We start from the raw sequence: 21,265 nt of genomic DNA on the forward strand, positions 1-21,265 counted from the left end.
ATATTTTCAAAATTTGGTATGCTAATAGTATTCTTTAAAAGTGACATGTGTGCTTTGGAATCACTCCGATCGGAGATTGGATGATGAATTGGTGCACTCCGAAAGTTGGTCCGAAAGTGCTGTCGTGACAGCTTTTTTAGTTGTGGTTATGACAGCAAAAGTACCAAATTTAAACATATCAATTTTTAATCCAACCGTTGGATCTTTTTTGAATTTAGTAAACTTATAGTTACCCTTGAATGTGACGTGTGAGCTTTAAAATTTTTTCGATTGGAGATCGGCAGACAGAACGGGTGCCTCCCTGAAGTGACTCGGGAGGGTTGTCATGACAGCAATTTAACAGCATTATTTTTACCTTTCTTTCGTCTAACTTGCTCCTTGCGTTATAGGTAGAACCTATAAAATTTTTTTAAGGCAGTTTAAATGTTTAATTTGCAATTGTGTGTTTGCTTAGTGATTTAAATGGTTTGTTTCCTAAGTTGGTTTTAGGATTAATTCCTTAACCACACTTAGTTTATTTGAATTGAATTGTGTGATTTTTGGATAACACTCGGGGCAAGTGTTACAAATTTGATATCTTAGATTCATTTAGTGATTCATGGTGTTTTCATTCCACAAAAAAGTTTAAACATAGAACCTTTAGGTAAATATATGTCTGTATCTTTTTATCCTAATTTGTTATTATTCGATAGCTAGAATTAGAAGATATTAAGATAAAAATGTTTAATCTCGGAGAGAAAACTTATGTGCCCAAGACATGTTAGGTCTCGGAGGAGAAACTTATTGTTGCCAAAAGACAACGTCTATCCTATCGTACTTTGGCCTCATGTTGTCTTTGCAAATTTTGTTTGTTCAATTTTCCTCTATACTCTACTATGTGTCTTCTTAATTGCTTTCATATGCATTGATTCAGCTTGTATAAGAGATTTGCTCAGCTCGAACTTCATTACATTACTTATGGAGTTCAGCTCGAGGGGTTTTCATCCATGATTCATTTCATCGCAGTCTTCTCCAGCATCATTCTAAGTAATTTTACTTTGTGTGTTTTGTTGGTCCTTTAAGAGTCCAAGTTAGCGCATGACGTAAGCTGTTTTTTTTTTTAATTCTTGTTATTAAAAAAACTACACTAGCATTAGTTTGACACATATGTACAAAAATAATAATATTAGTTTTTGATAGTCAGCATTATTAATATTATTTGTATCACTAAATGTCTCTTTAAAAAATGTAAGAAACAATTGCTGTAGATAGAGTAAAGCATAGAGACTTTAAAACACGAAGAGAAAAAATGCAGGGGGCCTCTATCAAAAATTAAGCAAAGTATATTAATTAAAAGTTGTGCTTTCTCTAAATTTTTTTTTATGCATTGATATAGAACAATAAATTATCCTCAGAGTAAATATTATATAATTAAAACTTTTAATGCGTTTGGGGGGGCTGGAGTAGCTCAGTTGGTTAGAGCGTGTGGCTGTTAACCACAAGGTCGAAGGTTCAAGCCCTTCCTCTAGCGTTTTTAACCTTCAAAACAGTTTCTTTTTTCCTTCCTTCAATCTACCTCTGAAGGTTTTAGCAATGGTGATATCAATATTTATTTACATCACCAATCCAACCAGCATTAAAGGGGGAAAAAAAAAAAAAAAGGTCATGCAATGCATAAGCAGATAATATAAAGTGAGTATGTGAAGTATTTTTATTTCATCAAGTCATCACCTGAAATTAAACAGTGCGGAGTCAGATGACAAAAAAATTGATAAAATTCTTTAAAGTGCATGTCATTAATCTTGTTGGCTCAAGTCTGTTGAAATGGGTATGTATGTAATAGATCTCATTATCTGAAACAATACTACAGGCAATTAGTCGGAGGGAGTTATTAAGAAAAGTTTTAATTTTTTATGGAGAGGGGTTACATTGCTTTGTTTCTGGATATGTGTACATATTTGTTCACAAATGGTAATTCTAGAAGGAAATTAATCATTTAATTCATTGATTTAGTTTTAAACTCAATCTCTAAATTTTAACTTAGTGCCAACTCATTAATCTTTGTAGTTTTAATCTGATTGGAATTCAATTCATAAACTCTAAGTTGGGTATATCTTACTCCCTGTAGTTCATATGGGAAATTAGCACTTCTACCATTTCCGCAGTTGCCGGATTCAGCGCTAAACTCTTTTGAAGCAACAGTACAGATTCCAATTACTCAAGTTTGCCCAAACACCGCACATTTTCATCAACTGTACTTTATTTGATCATCACAATACCCATTTCAAGAGCTTATACTCATGCATATTGAAGAATCTACCATTCCAGTTAATTCTACACACAGTATCAGTATCTTCCAACATTTTGCAGCCTAAGCTCAAATCTGGCAAAGAGATAAATCCCACAGAGAAATAAGCATGCATATGGATATGGGTCCTCAAACTTGATATTTTTAACCCATCAATGCTTTATCTTGTCTTTGCATTTCTTGGCCTCTTTTCTTCGGAAGATCAATCATTCTCACTTGATGGGCCACACATACACCTTTCGGCTATAATGAACAAACGCAATTTGCATGAGCATCTCCATCAGAAGCAAAGTGGTGTCACCTTTATATTCACTAATTCAACAGAAATGATCTTGCTTTGTTGGATTCCCAAATTTTCAACCTTTCAGAGTCTTATTTTCCACCTTTAAGCAATTATCTCTCAATCTTCTCAATCCATTTGTCAGTTTGCGATGATTTGAAAAATTTACAGAGTCTCTACTTTTTACTCAACATGGCAAAACCATGACTAGCTACTATAACTTGTCCATTGCTCTTGTAACAACATGGCAAATGAAGATGTCTAGCTAGTTATTAGGCTTTTTCTTTCTTTTTTTTTTTTCCTGGGATTTTCAATTATTGTTGCGATAATCACTTGCATACATAATTTTCCACCTTATTCCTCCAAGCACAAAAGTTGAAAGAAGATACTGCAGAAAAAGAAAGCCATAGAGATCAAAAAACACTACTTCACATACGCCAACCTACTGAATCTTACAGATCATGATGATAAATTAACCCCAGAAAGGCTTTACAACAGAAACAAAGATGTCAAAGAAGGAAAAAGCAAGCAACTCATGCCTCATGCTTCTTCCTCCTTTTATTACAGAGAAAACAAACAGGAATGTGTATCGATCAGAATCAGAATATCAGAATCAGAACTCATTAGCCAAAGGTGCATGTTCAGAGTGCATGAAAACATTGGGATAGACAAGGCCAGCCAAGCCACCACCAATGAGAGGTCCAACCCAGTAGATCCAGTTTGTCACGGAAATCACCACTAGCCACGGCAGGGCCAAAGGACCGAGCCGGGTTCATCGACCCGCCGGAGAAGGGGCCGGCCGCCAGGATGTTGGCTCCAACAATAAAGCCAATGGCAATGGGAGCAATGGTCCCAAGAGAACCCTTCTTGGGATCAGCAGCTGTAGCATACACAGTGTAGACCAAAGCAAAAGTGATGATAATCTCCATAATCACTCCTTCTATTGCTCCGACTCCGGCAGCCAAACTGTGTGTCGGAGTTGTCTGACAAAAAAAAAAAAATCACCAAAACACAGTTTGGTTCAGTTTTATTAACATAAACCAAATAAACTTTTTAATAAGCATAAAGATGAAGATATATACACACACATACCAAGCCTCCGGTGACAAACTTGAGGAAGAAGCAAGCGACGATGGCGCCAACAAGCTGAGCAATCCAGTAGAAGATACCAGTGAGGATTGTGATCTGACCTCCAAGAGCTAAACCAAAGGTCACTGCTGGGTTCACATGGCCTCCAGATATGTTGAATCCAACTGAGACTGCAACAAACAAAGCAAATCCATGGCAGATTGCTACTGCTACTAACCCTGGAGGATCCAGTGCTGCATCGCTTGTCAACTTCCCTGCATTACGCACACAAAACAAACAATCACTTGTCAGAACCTATAATAAGAACCACTTAAACATAGTCACATGTATCTGCAGATGCATCAGTTTTTTGTCTTATAAATATCTGCATGGACACAAACATGAAGGAACTAACCATAGGCCATGGCAGATCCAACGCCAGCGAAAACAAAGAGGAGGGTTGAGATGAACTCAGCAAGGTAGGCTTTAATGGATCCCAGACTGAAAGAATCATCGAAGCGTCCGAAAGCTATGCCTGCCATATCTTCAGAATGTTTCTAGAGGATTCCTTCTTCAAGGTGGAGAGAGATAGAGTGAGAGAGAAGATAATAGGGAAGTGTTGAGAGTCAAGAAGAATATGGAATGAAGGGCTTCTCTGATATGATACATGTATATATACTCACTAGAACTTGCCAAGTTTAGTTTTGAGGCTTATTAAATAAGTTCCCTTTCTCATGAGCTCTAGAGTTGCATCATTACTGTACTGTTACGTATGTCTTTTATTTATTTATTATTATTATCATGAACAAGTGATTTGTTTAAAATTTCTTTTGGGCGTACTTTCATCCAGGCGCGTTCAAGATTTTAGATATTACTTGTAAATATTTTTTAAAATTAAACAAGGATTATTAATCAATCAATCAATATATATATAATATATATATATCCCAATGGATTGAGGTAATCGTATATTGTAAGTGTGTTTGACGTTTGAAGTACAAAAACAGAATAAGAAAAATTAAATTTAAAAAATTGCAAATAATATCATTAAAATGATAACCAAAATAGATCCTTAAATTACATAAAGCTTTGAAATAAGTTACACTATTTATGACATTTGATTATATTAGTTCTGACAACTTTTATAAATATTTTAATAATTATTTAAAAACATAAAATTATTTTTAGTTATGTATCTTTTTTAAAAAATAAAAAAGTCAGTATTAAATTTTATTTAAATAGAGAATACAACTTTTAATTTCTCATGTTTGTATCAATTATTACTTGGTCCTTTAAATTTAATTTTTATTAATTTAGTCCCTTAAATTTATTTGGATTATCAATTTAATCCTTATTATTTAAAAACAAGATTACACTGTTAAAATTTTTCTAACTTGAATGATAAAATATTGATAGCAGTCATGTAAATAGTGAAAATGTTCTATAATTATTTAGATATAAAAAATAGACTCTGAAGTTTTTTTAAAAAAACACACATTATAAAAATATTATATTAATAAAAATTAAAGTCATTTGGGGTTAATTTATTTTGTATAGCTACATATACATTTTAAATCATCAATATGCTTTATCTATTATATCATTTTGAAAGTCAATATGTGTTTTAAAACTTAAAAAACTTACATAATATTTTAAAAAAGTATAAAAAATAAAATTAATAAAAATTAAATTGACAGTGTAGATAAACTTGAGGGATTAAAATTTTTATTATCCTTTATTTAAAAAAACAATGTATTATCGTTCATCCTTCACCTTCCAATTTGAGATTAACTTTTAAACTTTGAGAGTCCCTATAAATTTATAGAATTTCCTGAGAACATAAATGAATGAAGTTTGAATTGTTGCATATAAATTGAATTGTTGCACGAGAATATGGTTAGTGAGTGTGGAAGAAAGAAATCCATGGGCGTCCAATGAGGACAAGCTTAGCTGGCAGTAACGTGATTTAATAGAAATGTCGAGAAGCACATGAATGATTCCTCCATGTGAGCAGGAGAGAGAAAGGCGGTGTTTGGTGGGACAGAAAATGAATCAAAATCATCATCAAACCCAAAACCAGTGGTGGGTGCAACACATCAATTGCTATTATGGGCCACACAGAGCACCGCCCATGCCCCTCCAAAATGGCTAACAAGGTTGAAGGACTTGGAAAATGGGCGGACACAAATTCATGACAATGAATTATTGAATTAAATGATAAAGTATCCGACGTTGATTTTAGTGGAAGTGATTATATGACTGCTTAAATGCAAAACTTCAGTTTCAAATCAATGTGAATACAAAAAAAAAAGGTCCTTGAGAGAGATATCTTTAGTTAAATCGGACAATACTTAAATTTGACCCTTTCAAATAATCATATCAAAAATTAAATTGATAGGTCTCATGAGTTTGGCTTATTAATTAATGATTTGATTTGGAGCTGATATATACACCATTAAAGAGGAGAATCTTGTGGAATTTTCTAGCTCCTTTGCTTGGTTAATGCACAAACTTCCCCTGAAAGGTTGCTTAATCATGATTATGTTATCATTATTTTAAATACTAGATAAAGTCTTATATTGTATTCATTAATAAGATATAGTATATGAAATATTTTTGGTTATCCAAGAACAAAAGTAAAAGGGACTTTATTTTTGGGTCATAAAAGAGGCTTTAGGATATCCCCATGTGATTCTTGCGTCCTCTGGCCTAGTCCAAAAGTTGACATCAAATTAATTAAACGGATAGTGAATGGTCCTCCATCGACTATGCTTTTCGAGTTTTCTGTTTCTTTATTTGTTCATTTATTTATTTATTCAGTGAGGTGGGTCAGGAACTCTTGCATAGTGTTTGATTTAACAAAAGCAAGGAAAGCTTGGGGATTTTACCAAGAGAATGGGAAGAAATCAATTTTATAGAATATAAATCATACTCTTGCCATTTGGATAAAGTTTTATTGTTGATTTGGAGTTCTATTCTAAACATTGGTTGAGGTTGTCTCCATGTCAAATGGTCATGTTCTGTGAGAGAACTTCTCTCTGGATGCACACAGAACAAGAGTATGCAAATGGAGAGGACAAAAATAGATGTTTAGAAGAGAATATTGATCCCCTAAACACACTTCATATTGCTAATATCTAAATGCTTATTTTAAATTTTAAAAAATTATTTTCTTACCTGATGATAAGGCTCAAAAAATACTTATAAGATATTTTTAAATTACTTATTAACAAGATTCTTATGTCTTGGCAAGAATTTGAATCATATTTTCATAAATAAAATAAAAAAGTCATGTCCTTCTCATCTTGCGAACTTTCACTATGCCTTATATATATATATATTTTTTTTTGTTATTTTTTAAAAGTCTGAGTTCGCCAGCTTGGCATCTCGTGTTATAAGATGAAACACTCCTTTAAATTTAATGTCTGAAATAAACATAAATGAAATGAAAAGAGAATAAAAAACTATTTTGAAGATAAAAATTAATCATGATGTGTGTGTGTGTGTAAAGACAACTAAATAACAATTACAATATGATAAACATTGTAAAGAAATCATTCTTTCCTCCATCAAATGGGCTCAAGTATACTCTCTTCCAAAATTATGCATAGCTTAAATTCAAGAAGAAAATTGAACCACACATGATGATAATCACATACGGTCTTCTATCATGAGATTGGAAATTTCATACCCCAAGAACTACTTAGATATGTTCTAGTAATGAAACGTGTGAATAATTATTACTACAACATTTATTAATAAAACACAATAATTAATATGGGTGTTTTAGCTTTTACGTATAAATGATGGGATATGAAGTGAAAAATACAACATTAATACATTAACAACAATATGTGTGGGAAACATATATATGGCATAACAATCAAATCGAGAGAAGTCTCTTTGGATGCCTTTTGGGAGTGGCATTGATAGTAATTATGGATCCTAATAGCAGACAACCGAACATCGAAGAAAGTGGCCAACAAAATCACAGCCAAGATTGCTTTTTGTGATCAATGGCTTCCCCGTGTTGAGTTTCATTCCAATTTGCAGCAAACTTAACCGGATCAGATTAAAAAGGAAAATGGAATGAAAAACAGTCTTGAAAATAATAATAATAATAATAAATGTTCATATTCTTAATTTTCTATAACAAAAAAGTAATAGGAAACATAAAAACTATCAGACAAAATGAAAATGTCAACTTTATGGGGCTATAGGACCGGATTGGGATAGTCCTCTATAGGTTGAACAGGCCGGTACATCACCTATGACACGTATTTATAACTTTATTTCTCATCAGATGAACAGCATAAAACAATAATGAGGATATGTAACTCGAAAAAGAAGAAAAATAGATTTCATTGAGGGATTTCCACATATCACAATTACTAAACTGATACAGGAATCATTAATACCCTAGCATTAATTACGAAGAATTTTTGCTCATATATGAACAGGAGGAAGTATAAGTCTACAAGAAAGCCATTTCAGGTAACACATTTGAAACTAAGAAGTTAGACACCAAGGTTGACAGATCTTTTTATTCCCACAGAAAATAAAGCTGACTAAGCATATCGTCAATGCATTAATCATTCTACTTCTACCTCCATATTTTCAGGAAACGGTATTGAAGCACAGCAGTGATAGTATCCATTTTCATCAAAGGAAAATCTCTGGGAGAGATGTACTTCTCGAATAGGATACTCTCCCCAATCCTCTGATCCGTACTGCTCGAATATGCCCCGTGCATCGAAGGAATCAAACTTTCCTTTCCTCTTCATCCTGAACACCGGCAGCTTATGTCAGCTAAGGGCTATTTAAGCTAAAAATATCTTAAGGAATTCCAAAATTATACCTTTTCCTATGCCTTGCATTCATCACAGTTGCATGCAACTGCAAATCAAGAAGAGAATACCTTGATGATTGCAAAATATAAACCAAAACCACAAACAAAATGCATGGAAGAAGGAGACTGATTATGGTTGCTAGAGATCCTACCCAAGCATCAAGACATATTTTGCATCTCTGCTTTTTCATAAGCACTATTCATGTTTTTGTTTTTCTTCTATCACAATCAGCTCAGAATGTACATATCATTCTGTACATACCATGCTTAGTTAACAGTTAACATCCAAAGGAGGAAATTCTCGAGACGTGTGCATATGACATCATGTCAAAATCTGGGTTTAAACAGTTTGCGTGTATATATTACAAGACAAACGGGTATTCCACTACATAGCATTAATACCAAAGGGAAGATAAAAGGGAAAATTACATTGAAGTCCCCCAGAATGAAGTTTATTACTGAGATGTCGCATGAATTTTACAAAATACTCCTAAGTTCTAAATTCATGATGTCAATGTGCAGTTGCCCAGTTGCCCATGAATTTTTTTTAAATGGCCATTGCCCAATTGGCAATGTCCTTAGTTAAGTTGTCAATGCATAAAATTTGAAACTTGGAAGTATTTTGTAAAATTCATGGGACCTCTCAATAATAAACTTCATTCTGTAAGACTTGAATATAATTTTCCCAAGATAAAACTGTCACACCAAAAACTAGCTCAATCAGATGTATATTATGTCAATATTTGATTTACCCTTGATCCAAAAGAAACAAACAAATTATGATAATTGTCTAAATTTAACGTACCTTCAGTTTCTGATTAAAATCATTCTCCAAGACTAGTCCAGCTTCAACATATGCATCAATAATGATTTCTAGAGAAGCTCAGAAAACTCTTATGACTTTGTAAGACTAATATATGATCTAAACCAGACAGAATTAACATCATTTTTCACGGGTTTAGAGAATAAGAGATGTTTGATTTCATGTTGAAAACCACCGATACCATGGAGAGATTCTTTATAAGCCTCTTGCTTTTTCTTACTTCAATAAAGATTTTATTAACCTTCTGTTCTCGTACTTTACTATCTTTCTTTCTTTCCTTTTTAACCTTGTTTATTTTCTTGCTCTTTACTTTTTGTTCATCATCTAAATTGTGCAGACTACCGCTGTCCTAGAACCATTTTAACTTTTTTAACTTCTTGTTTTTTAGTTTCTGCATTATTATCTAGTTGCATTCGTTAACTATTTGCATTCTTCAGTCATATAGAGAGCAAAACCATAGTTTTAGTGCTTTGGGACATAAACCATACATGCACTAACAAAACCAATTTCTCTAGTACAATTATGGATACGACAAGCAAGTAGAAGACGGCCCTCACTGCCAACCTCTTCCACTGGGGCATACAGAACACGAGCTTTTGCTTGAGAACCTTTCATGCAATCCTGCAGGATTACATACATTATTTCCTCAATAAAAATATCTCATAAACTTCCTACCAAAAAAAAAAAAAATTCCACAAACTGCATAGAAGTTTAATCTGATAATAAGAAGAAAAACAGTCTCCAACTTACGTACAAAAGCCATAACAAATCTTTTAATGAAAGACTGCTTTGAGAATGAAAATTATAAGATCCTATGGTTAAATATTAAAAAAAAAATCCTATAATGAAATGCTGAATTATAGGAACGATTAATCTATAAGCCAGCAAAGGGTAAACTTGCAAATTCTATGTATATCAGTAAGAAGAAATCTGCAGATATAAAACCTTTAACTTGTGCAGTTATTGCAATCTACAAACTAAGTACAAATATAAGACATTGTCAAGGCACGGTATCCAATCAATAAATACTCAGCATTTATAAATTTATATGATGATTGCATCAGCCAAATGGAGATCAAGATGGACTCCTACCAATCCTTTTAATTTTACAGAGAGGGGCCGATTGTCAAGGGCTTCCCTAACTCTTGAGGAGATATTCTGCATAGTGACAAAAGTAATTACAGGCAAAGAATTTACTAGAAAAAAAAATCATATTTTGTAGAGATTATAATAAAAACACTATATGCATAAGCCTTCACTCAACAGGTTAAGCTTTTAAGTACAATGAGCTTTCACTTACCTGTAAGACCTCAGTAGCTTTCTTAACTCGATCCTTGTTCCACAATTTCAGCATGAGTACAGTAAGATGAAACGTTCTAGGCTTAATGAATATAGACTTGTCAATCCCCAGGTCTAAAAGGTGCAACATAAATCAGCATATAAGGAAAAAAAAAAAAAAAATAATGAATAGAAGAATGTAATTAACTTGAAGCTTCTAACAAATCCTCGTTGAGTTTCAAAATTAGGCATGGAAGTAACTGATTACAGTTAACATAGGCATGCCTTGGGAATATAACTTGAACAAGAATACAAGATTAGCTAAAAAGTTCTCAAGCATAACATAACATAATATAGCTTGTTTTTATACCAGATAGATCAGGAGACTCGGATGCAGAAGATTTGGATGCTTTAGGTACATAACTGACAAGTGGTATGTTTTTGAGATTTACTTCAACTGATTCATTGCTGTCACCGACTTTAAGTTCAACTGCAACATTAGGTTTTTCCTTTGACAAACCATGCTGTTCTTCATTGTCAGTATTTTCTTCATTGGAATCAGATTCAAGATTCTCATCCATGCAAGAATCACCAGTTCCCAATATAGAATTTTGAAAACTGACAAGTTTATTAACTAACTCAGGATGGATGGCCAATGGTAGTGATATGAAGTGTGAATAATCAAGATTTCGACTCTTAACTGCCTGTTATCAAGGAAAGATACAATGCATGATACAGTAACTACAGTAGTCTTCATTATCACTGACATAATACACTTTTAATAAACAAACTGGAAAGAGGAGTTAAATTCAAGTCTAATCTTTTAAAGGGAAGCATGGACAGGCAACTGACCTCATCAATTATGGCTTGTATCCTCTTGGAAGCTAGAGTCACACTATCAATCGAAATGCCTTCAATGGCTGCAAAAGACAATCATACAAAATCCATTAGATGTAGGGCCATGATACCCACTCTTCCTTGATTCATGATGACGTCCAGTGATTAGGTCAAATTTGGCTTTAGGGTATATAGAGTTCAACAGAGTCTAGTCCAGCTTGAAGCAGAAGCCCAGAAAATCAGAGTGATTCTTACATTCTTTTGAATGTAGGCAAAAAACTATTTCTTATGTTAAGCCAACATTCAGTTTTCCAAACATCTCAAAGCATAACAAAAATCGGGCTCAAACAACGGCATTATAGAGAATATTTATTTCTTCTGAGTCTAAATGCTGGTTCCAAGAGAATTATTTCAAAGCTGACGATGAAAAGACATACAGTGTGTATGGGCAAATCCAAAGACTTACTGACAAAATCATCTTCTTTTGAAGATGGTAATATTATCTTAACCCCCATCTCCTCCTCAATATTTTTCCGCGTGGATCCCCTGAAATAATATCAACCATCAAACATAAGGTAATAACTAACAATCAAGTAATCTAGTTTACATGTAATATGCACAACTTTCCACCCCATCCCTCTGATAACATCAATAACAACAGGATTTGTATCCCTTATAATGTTTGTTACATGAATCCCAACTCAAACTGTTTAGAATCCTTTACCTATATTACAATTTTCTTTTCCAGTCTATCTTTAAATCTTATCAGAGCCTACACCTTTATCAAGTATATATACACAAACTTCCACCCAAGTGATCATCAGCATCCATTTCATCTTCTTAAATTAGTTATCAATGCCAAATAAAAAATTAAATCTAGTTTTTACCCTTTGCCTTTGATAAAACGAAATAGAGAAGCACCAACTGCACATCAAACATAATAAAGTTAAAACAGAATGAAAAGGCTGCAGTAATTGACTGGCTAACGCATAATAGGAAAAAGAATAACAAAAAAGTACAGATTAAGTGGCTGAACCAGAGATCAGAAATCTGGTGGCAGATAGTGTAACAAACTTTCCACAAAAGCAACAAGTAATATCATTTCTCTCGCTTACATATTTGTAAATAAAAAATAAAAAGACCAGAAATAACTCAAGGTATAAACTGTTATTATAAAAGGGGGAAAAAGATAAAAGAAAAATATAAGAAAAGAAAAGAAAAGAAACCAAAAGGAAAGGAAAGGAAAAAAAGCACACAATATAACACCAGCATAGCCTTTAAGTTTTCACACCTAGTTAAATAAATAAATAAACTTTACCGCCACAGTAATATCATATATAGATTGAAACAACCTATTCAGCAACCGGGTATCACAAAAGGACAAATGGTACCGCAACATATAAGAGGTAAGATGAATAAATACCAGTTCACGTCTGCATAAAGTACAAGACCACCAAAGATGAGAACAACAAAAACTGAACAGAAAAATTATAGGCTTGCCTCAACAGAAATGGTGTGCTTTTCGGTGGAAACAGATAAGCTTTCATCTAGCACTTTGTTTTCAATATTGTACTGCAATGAACTAGATGTGATAGCTGATTCAGTTAATTCAGCCATAGTTTCAGCAGCTGCCTCCATAACACGGTCATTTGTAATAGTGCTAGATTCACTACAGCCCACTGTATGAACATCTCCTCTGTCTTCTGACTCAACCATTACATCCTTTACCGAGCCTTCTGTAAAAACAAACAGTATTAGGTCAGATAACCACCTCCCCCTATTGCCCTTAAGAAGGGGCATAAAGTATTCATATTTATAATGGAGAGATACTATAGAACTTCATGTGCTTATCAATTATTAATTATAGGAAATATATAAAATTCAAATTCTTCACAAACTTATGAACCTGGAAAAACATCATCATAATCTTAATATCAGGCAGAAGTAATGAGGACATCTGTTCTATCACACTGCAAATAATGTTATGTAATATGGATGTGTGTTTGTAATTTTTTGGAGTTAAGTGATTGTTAGCCAGTAGTAGGCCAACCGCCATGGCTATACAAGTGAGGGAAGGAGGTGTTCTGTATTCAGGTTGATGGTTAATAATGGAAATTTTTTCTTTTCCTCTCCTATTTCCTCTCTCATCCCCACTTCTTTCTTCTTATATCAGAATATTGCCCTTAGCTTATGATAAGGTAAACAAATAATAGATTTCAGGAGACAACTGAAAGTTTCATATTGTTCCACAACGGGGAGAAAACAAACCTTCATAAGAACTGGAGCAAGAGACTGGTCTCCACACAAGATTTGTACTTTTATGTTTCTTGCCATGACCTTCAATCACCAGTCTCTTCTTTCTAGCTTGCATAGTTGAATTATGGTTTAAGCAATGATAACTTCTCTGATCCTTACAAAAAAATAATAACAAATTTAAGCTTATAGCAAGCTTGAATCCTTCTAAATAGCTTATAACAGTCAACAATGTAATTGTGCTTAGTTTGTGAATTGCATTATTTCAATGCGCATATGGGCAGAATCTGTACTTCAGTATTTTCAAATAAAAGCAACGGTGCTACCTCAAACTCATTCCTCAAATTTCAACTAGTAAGGTTAATATTAACACTTCATACAAAAAACGGAAGCGATGAAGAACCTTATTGCAAAGGATTAATAATTATAAATGAACAACGTCCGCAGTGTAACACAATAGTTAAAGCTTTGAACCTGAAAGCATCCTACAGGTTTCGGTGCAATATATGTAGTAGTGAATTTTAAAACTCGATCAACTCTGCAAAAAAGGCCGAGTAAAATCACGTCACTACTACCACCCCATGAGGGGGAAGTGGTAAATTAATTATAGTTCTTCAAAGAAGCTGAACAACGCAACACCAGAAGGAAGAACACAGCTAGGTGAACAAAATGGTCGATGGGGAATCCGAAAGAATTCCATTAACAGTTTTACAATCGCAAGAGCTGAACAATGAATAGACTGATAAACGGAAAGAAATCGAAATATCTTATTGGATGGTAACTAACATAAAAGAATTGTGGCTGATGACTTCAAAGTGAACATGGTGTATTAGCTAAGACGTGAATATGGATAGCAAAAAAGAGTTCTAGTTTGCCTTTGGGTTTTTCCCAGCTGAGCAGAGCAAAGAGATTCCATATGACATACCTGAAGAAGGACCTGCAAAGGATCATTCGCCCTTCCGCAGTCTTTTCCCGTTTCTTTACCTAAACTAGAGCAATTGAACGGCTTTGGGTTTGTTTGGAGGGTGAAATTTCTTGCCCAGATTAATTTTCCTCAAAATCATGGAAAACATAACTTTTAATTTTTAAATTCTCTTTTAATTATTGATCTTTTTTAAATTTTATTCTACACAGTTCAGTTTTTTATAATTTATTAAGTTAAGGTGTCATGAAAATTGAATTGCATCCAGTCAAAAAAAAATTATACAAATTGAGTTATTTTAAATTAAAATTGAGGAATTAAATTGGTAGCAGAATAATATTTAAGGACAAAAATTATATTTTTCTCTTAAAACTAAATCTCATGATAATAAATTAAAATAAAAAACTGCAAGATAATACCTGAAATAATAACACTAATGAATAATGAATAGTTTTTGAGCAAATGAATAATGACTAGTTGACTACTATTTTAGATAGAGTTTTATCGCCACGCAGTCTACTTTGAGTTTTAATTTTAATTGATTGATGAGTTCACAGCTTGACGTTTATTTGCCTCCAGAAATTGAGTCTGTTTTTTTGGAACTTTTTTCTTTTTTCTCTTTGCTGATGGATGTTGGCAAAATTGGTCTCCTTGAGACATTGGAAATTAGACCATTGAATTTGACGTTCATAGGTTCAGTGCCATGATTTTGATGACGAAGGCTACAGTGAGTTGCAATAAATTTCAGTGTAAAAGCATATGCGTCAATATGTATACACACACACAACTTTTATTGAGTGAAAGGGAAATTTTCATTAAATGAAGTAAACAAATTGGGGTCCAAGCTGTACGAGTGGGAAAGAATAAAGGATAGGGGAATAAAAATATTTACTAAGTGATCAATTAAAGATATTCAGTACCTTAAAGTAAAAAAAAGATAAAAATATTTATAATATTATATAAATGAGTGCAAAAGTGATCAAACCATTAACTTTAACTATTAAATATTAATTGTGCATGTCACATATTAGTATTTGCTGACGTGGATTAATAAAGGGCAAAAATATTCATAAAGTTTTTAGTTAAAAGTAAAAATACCCATAACTTTATCAAAATTAGTGTAAAAGTAACCAATCTATCAAATATTTTAAATGTTAATCGTTTAGCTGATATTTAAGCAAAAATTGACCATTTTTTTGTTGGCATGCACAAAAAATATTTCTAGATGAAATTATTTGGAGGTTAATCGATCATTGTATGAATATCATGTGAAAAAATATCGCTTTGATCAAATATCAAATTAAATCGCATGTTTTTTGTAGCAATGGCTAAAATCATTTGAAAATTTTGAATATATTATGAATAAAATTGTTTAAGGTTGTAACAATGTTCTTAAGGTATGGCAGCATATGAGGTGTGTTTAGTCTCGGTTTTTGATTGTGTACAACTTATCTCACTATGTTGAATCTCAGGTTTTGCAGACAAGAAAAATAAGTAGGGAGGGAGGGAGGAGGAAGGCAAGATACATGGCGATGAAAAGAAACCATGTGACATAAATTTTGATGGACTGATCACTGTTACACCTACAAAAGTAATATTATGGGCACTCATACAATTATTGATTAACATTCATAAAAATTTATCTGAGAATATTTTTTTTGTCTACATTAGCAAAAAAATAGTCAACTTCTGCTTAAATATTAACTAAACGGTCAACATTTAATAAATTTGATAAATTGATCACTTTTGCATCAACTCTGATAACTTTATGAGTACTTTTGCTCATGGCCGATAACTTTGTGAATATTTTTGCCTCTTTATTAGTTCACATTGATAAAAACAGACACGTGACATGCATAGTCAGCATTTAACGATCAAAATTAATGATATTAAATCAAAATTAATGGTTTAATCACTTCTACACCCAATCATATAATGTTATGTTGCCATTTTCTTCATTTTAGGATAATAGGTGCCTTTGACTAGTCACTTTATAAGTATTTTTATCCTTTTACCTAAGAATAAAACTGCAGCAAAGTGGAAGAAAAAAAACAAACAATTACATCATAGATGAGAAACGATTGAACGTTTTGATGGCATGATCAACAATGGTACGAGCTTGGCATAAAACACCATCTAGAGTGCAGGGTTCATCGGCAAAAATTCTAAGGTTTCTGGCTTCCCATATTTCAAAGCATAAGACACTAGCCCTAATTTTTCAAGACACATCAATCCTCTTAGTAAGAGTTTGGAAAACTAGATATCCGGATTAATCCCATAAAAATCAAGACACATATCCATTGGCAAAACTTTTTTTCTAGACTACAGCAACAAGTGGACAATTCTTAAATGTATGCTTAATGGACTCTTCAGATCCAAGACACAAGGAGCAAGATTGGTCTGATGACACATTGCTTTTATAACACTCAACACTAGTAAGTACTTTACCTTTGAGAAGTAGCCACATAAAAGTTCTAACTCTTTGTGCTTGTGGCAATTTAATTAAGAATGTACTATCTTCGTCTCTTCAAAAGCATTCGGATTCGTTTACGCACTTAGATAAAGATTTCAATGTTAGCCTGTGTGGTTTTATTAATTTTCGATGTTATTTGTTTATGTTGAGGATAAAAACCATGGTCCTTAAAAATAACTTTCCTTGAAGAAGATTTCCAGCATATATCTATCAAAATATTTGCTATTCCTACTATTATATTATAGTTCGCCTATTATTACTCCCTTCTATCTTTATTTCTAGACCCTTCTCTGTGGTTCTTGATAATATAAGACTTTTATAATTTTACCTTTAATATTAATTTCTTAATTTTCTTCGTTTTGATGTTTTCTAACAAACTAAACATTTTTTTTCTAATTAATATATTTTATTGTAGGCATTTTGAAAAATTGTGAACAGGTAAAATTAGAAGAAAACATAATTAATAATACATTTTTACGTTTAAAAATGATCATAAATTAATTTGCAAGTAACATAGTATATTTTAGACTAATACTAATAAATTTTGGTACCATTTAAACTAGGATTAAATTCCTAAACTATACGCAAAAAGTTACAAATTACTCTAAACTCAAATATAAGTTAATTCTATTCCTTAACTTTAAAAATTTTCTTTCTCATCAACCTGTCATTTTCTTATCATTAGTTGACCTTTAACAGGCCTGCATTATTTTAAATATTTAAGTTGAAGGTGTCCACTGACCTCTTTGAATAAAAGTTGAACACCAAAATGATCCTTAACTGATAAAAAATATTAAAAAAAAGTGAAACTCACTGAAAATTAACGGATATTTAGTGTTTTTAATGTTAGAATAATAACAATGAAAATTTTTAAAGTTAAAAAATAAAATTGATCCATCGTTAAGCTTATGATCATTTATGATTTTTTGTATACAGTTTAGGAATAAAAATGAGGTAAAAATTTATTTTTGCCTTTAAAGTATCTCAATAACCTAAATTTTTTGTCGTAACATTTTTTCCCTTTTAAAATATTTAAAGATAACAACTTTACCTTCACCATTTAAAAGTTTATAACGTCTATTAAGTCTATTAAATCAATATACTGGGACTCACAAGCTACATGTGTGTCTTTCAATTTTTCTTTTTACTCTTATTATGTTTTTTCCCTCACTCTAGCTGACTTTCCATCTACATAAAACCATGTAATCATTATATTCATTCTCATACATGATTAGATTTGAAGTGCAAAATTGAACAACAACAAATCGAACAATTCAATCTCAAATCATAGATTCAATCAACAAACCTGATCATTAAAAAAATCCCAAAAAACCAAACATAAAAAGATCAACAATCTCTCTCAAACAACAGCCTCACAATCTTGTGGGTATCATTGTAGGCATCACGAATCAAAGTTAATGCATCAAGCGAGTCACTTCTAATCTTTTCCCTTTTGCAATCTTTGTTCCACAGCTAAAAGCATCAATGGGTGAAGTGATCTCAAGTTGAAAGCTGAAGCTAAAATGGAAACACAACTCCGATGATACTCAAATTGAGAAAAAAAGAAAGCTTGAAATTTCCAAACAATTAAACTAGCACATTCTTTCAGCCTTATGAAATTTCTTAGACTACTTTGAACAAAAACCCAAATTTGGAAACATTCAAAATCAAATATTAAGAGTTGAATTGCAAATTTTGATGGAAAACCCAAAAAAGCAAACAAGAAAAATCCCCAGAACTTTTTGCAAAAACAAAGCAAACCTGGCATAGGGGAAGAAGATTTGCATACTTTACTTTTGAAGGAACATAGAATCGAGACTTACTAATGGTTTGTTTCATTTAAAGCTTTGAGATTGCCACCCAGAGTTGTATCTTGCTCATCTTCGCTTATCTGTGTTAGAGCTTGCATTTTTACCATCCAGATTGCTTTCGCGTTTGATTTTGAAAACATCGTCGAACAGATTTTCATAGTCACAAAGCTCCACAGCAATCGATTTTGAAGTCATTGTCCTTTGATTTTGCAATCACCTTCTCGTTCTAGATCTCCACCTCCATACACACCCTGCCTTTACCGCAAATCTAGGTTTCGAGAGAAACAAGAGGAAATCGATTTTGCCTCCTTGAGTTTCCATATATGGGTTCAGAGAGAAATCGCGCAAATCAACTAGGGAGAGAATGAGTCTGGGTGGGTATTTCTGGAAATAAAATAATAAATAACTACATAAATTTATGTAATTTAGGTTTTCTAACAGGATAAGACTTGCTGCTGTGTTGTTGTAGATTTTCTTAAAGTTGTCAGCATCATGATTATGATTATGATTATTTTTAAACCATGTCCTATAAATGATATGCTGCTTGATACACAATTGATCTCTTTTATAAAATAATTAATAATAATTAATTTCACATTTTCCCGTTTATATCTATTATTTATGTGTTATAATTTATAAATAATATAATATAATAATATAATTTATTATTAACTTTATATAAATAACCATGCATGAAAATTGAAATAAACGTGTTTGATGATGCGACAACAAAGTGTAAAGGGACAGGAAGAGGGAAAGGGACATCTTGTTACCAAATACAAAAATAGCCGTAAGTTACTGACATTGGCCAGTGGAAGCTACATTACAATATTAAGCATGTAACACGTGATGCCAAAAGTTAAAAATGGATGTTGAAAATATCATAGATGAATATTTAATTTATTAATACTCATTGGAAAAATATAAAAAAATAAGTGTTTAAAAATTTAAAAACTGGGTGCTAGAATATATAGTATATAATTATTTATATTATTAATATCAATCCATACATAATTCATATTTGTCTCTGTTAAGACTTAAGAAATTTGCCAACAAAGATAAAAGCTTGGGAAAAAGTATTCCCAATAACTAAATTTAGAAATTATTTATTTTCAAATATCCAAATTTATTAAGCTAAAATATATATTTAATTATTTAACTTTATACAATGTTTCATTTTAGTTCATTAATTTTATAAAATATATTTTTAGTCCTTTAACCCTAATATTATTAGTTTTATCTCAATAAATTTTTACATTGAACTTTTAATATTGACAAAACATTCTCAAATATTAACATATTAAGTTTAATTTTTTAAAATGATAATTACTGATACAAAAAAAATTATTTGAAACTAACAATGTTAAGATTAAAGAACTAAAAAGATACTTTACAAAATTAAAGGATCAAATTAAAATTTTATATAAAATCAAAGGATTAAAAGTATAATTTAGCCAATTTATTATTAATAGAAACAAAATTTACCAATTAGATTATGAGTATCTATTAATAAAATAAATTTACAAGCAGTAAAACAATGAATATTAGTATTAGAAATATGAAATAAAAAAAAAACTCTGAATTCGGTCGTTAAAATTATTTTTTCTTGAAAAACCTTGTTTATATGGATGAAAATATTTGCTATTCCTAATATTATATAATAGTGCACCTATTTAATTATTACTTCCATGTGTCCTTATTCTTAGGCCCTTCTCCATGGTTTTTGTTAATATAAGACTTTTTATCCAGAGGATATTTTTTTAATATCCTTTAATTTGTTTGATATTCTCTAACTAACTAATAAACAATTTCCTATAATTAATAAACTTAATTGAATGTAATTTTAAAAATTTAAAATCATATACTATTTAGCTAAATTTATTAATTTATATAAAGTTATTAATAAGTCTTTATAAGAAGAAGAAGGCGATGTACAACATTTAAGGTGTGTAGAATTATAATTTACCATTTGTTGATGGTGCACGAGTGTGACACAAAAAACAATATATTTGTGTGACTGCTTTTGGAGTTGTTGCAATTTAGCAATGTAGGAGGGTCAGTGACTTTCCACAAGTGTAAGAGTTGTTTTGTATAAATAATTAAATATCGGTGCATTTTCTTCAAACTTTATTGGTTTTGACGATAAATTTTCTCCATATAATTGTTCATGAAAATCCTGTTGGCTAATAGAAAGATTCCATTTGGCATCATATACACATCTATTGGATTAACTTTGTGTATTTTTAATTTATTACTTGCCCTACTATTTATGAAATACAATTTGACACAAACAAATACTTATATAATTAATTTAATAATGTTTTGTAAAAGTCATTGGCTTGCATTTCTTGTATTATATGCAATCTAACACTCAACCCAAACCA

The 21,265-nt window shown here is 31.7% G+C and overlaps 1 protein-coding gene, 1 long non-coding RNA gene, 1 other non-coding gene and 1 pseudogene across 4 annotated transcripts; 1 reads left to right on the forward strand and 3 right to left on the reverse strand.

Moving 5' to 3' along the window:
• Positions 1 to 1,436: 1,436 nt before the first annotated feature.
• On the forward strand, positions 1,437 to 1,510 carry TRNAN-GUU (transfer RNA asparagine (anticodon GUU)). Its single transcript has one exon. It is a non-coding gene; the product is annotated as a tRNA-Asn (tRNA).
• Positions 1,511 to 2,980: 1,470 nt separating this feature from the next.
• LOC129288663 (aquaporin TIP2-1-like) lies at positions 2,981 to 4,298 on the reverse strand (annotated as a pseudogene).
• Positions 4,299 to 7,967: 3,669 nt separating this feature from the next.
• Positions 7,968 to 14,692, reverse strand: LOC129288662 (uncharacterized). 2 transcript variants are annotated; one of them, XM_054925358.1, is made up of 14 exons: positions 14,601 to 14,692; positions 14,150 to 14,213; positions 13,691 to 13,832; positions 12,922 to 13,158; positions 12,310 to 12,346; positions 11,889 to 11,968; positions 11,438 to 11,505; positions 10,956 to 11,289; positions 10,608 to 10,720; positions 10,400 to 10,465; positions 9,838 to 9,928; positions 9,290 to 9,357; positions 8,494 to 8,531; positions 7,968 to 8,420 (listed from the first exon to the last, which is right to left on the reverse strand). In XM_054925358.1, exons 1-14 carry the CDS (start codon positions 14,624 to 14,626, stop codon positions 8,228 to 8,230), a joined length of 1,557 nt encoding a protein of 518 aa, XP_054781333.1. In that variant the 5' UTR covers positions 14,627 to 14,692; the 3' UTR covers positions 7,968 to 8,227. The 2 variants fall into 2 exon arrangements, with proteins under 2 accessions (XP_054781333.1, XP_054781334.1); XM_054925359.1 differs by lacking the exon at positions 10,400 to 10,465.
• Positions 14,693 to 18,259: 3,567 nt separating this feature from the next.
• On the reverse strand, positions 18,260 to 19,305 carry LOC129289608 (uncharacterized). The gene is made up of 2 exons (XR_008588175.1): positions 18,894 to 19,305; positions 18,260 to 18,588 (listed from the first exon to the last, which is right to left on the reverse strand). It is a non-coding gene; the product is annotated as an uncharacterized LOC129289608 (long non-coding RNA).
• Between the last annotated feature and the right edge of the window lie 1,960 nt (positions 19,306 to 21,265).

This window comes from Prosopis cineraria, unplaced genomic scaffold, assembly GCF_029017545.1.
Source record: "Prosopis cineraria cultivar Desert tree isolate PC_DT_omini unplaced genomic scaffold, ASM2901754v1 PC12, whole genome shotgun sequence".
Lineage (NCBI taxonomy): Eukaryota > Viridiplantae > Streptophyta > Magnoliopsida > Fabales > Fabaceae > Prosopis > Prosopis cineraria.

Bases quoted from the DNA above. Each gene is read 5' to 3' on its own strand.
- LOC129288662 (XM_054925358.1), bottom strand. From the start codon at position 14,626: ATGATCCTTTGCAGGTCCTTCTTCAG. The intron at 11,290-11,437 runs GTCAGTTGCCTG...CCTTGATAACAG, and splicing joins TACAAGCCATAATTGATGAG to GCAGTTAAGAGTCGAAATCT. The intron at 8,532-9,289 runs GTACGTTAAATT...CTTGATTTGCAG, and splicing joins ATTTTAATCAGAAACTGAAG to TTGCATGCAACTGTGATGAA.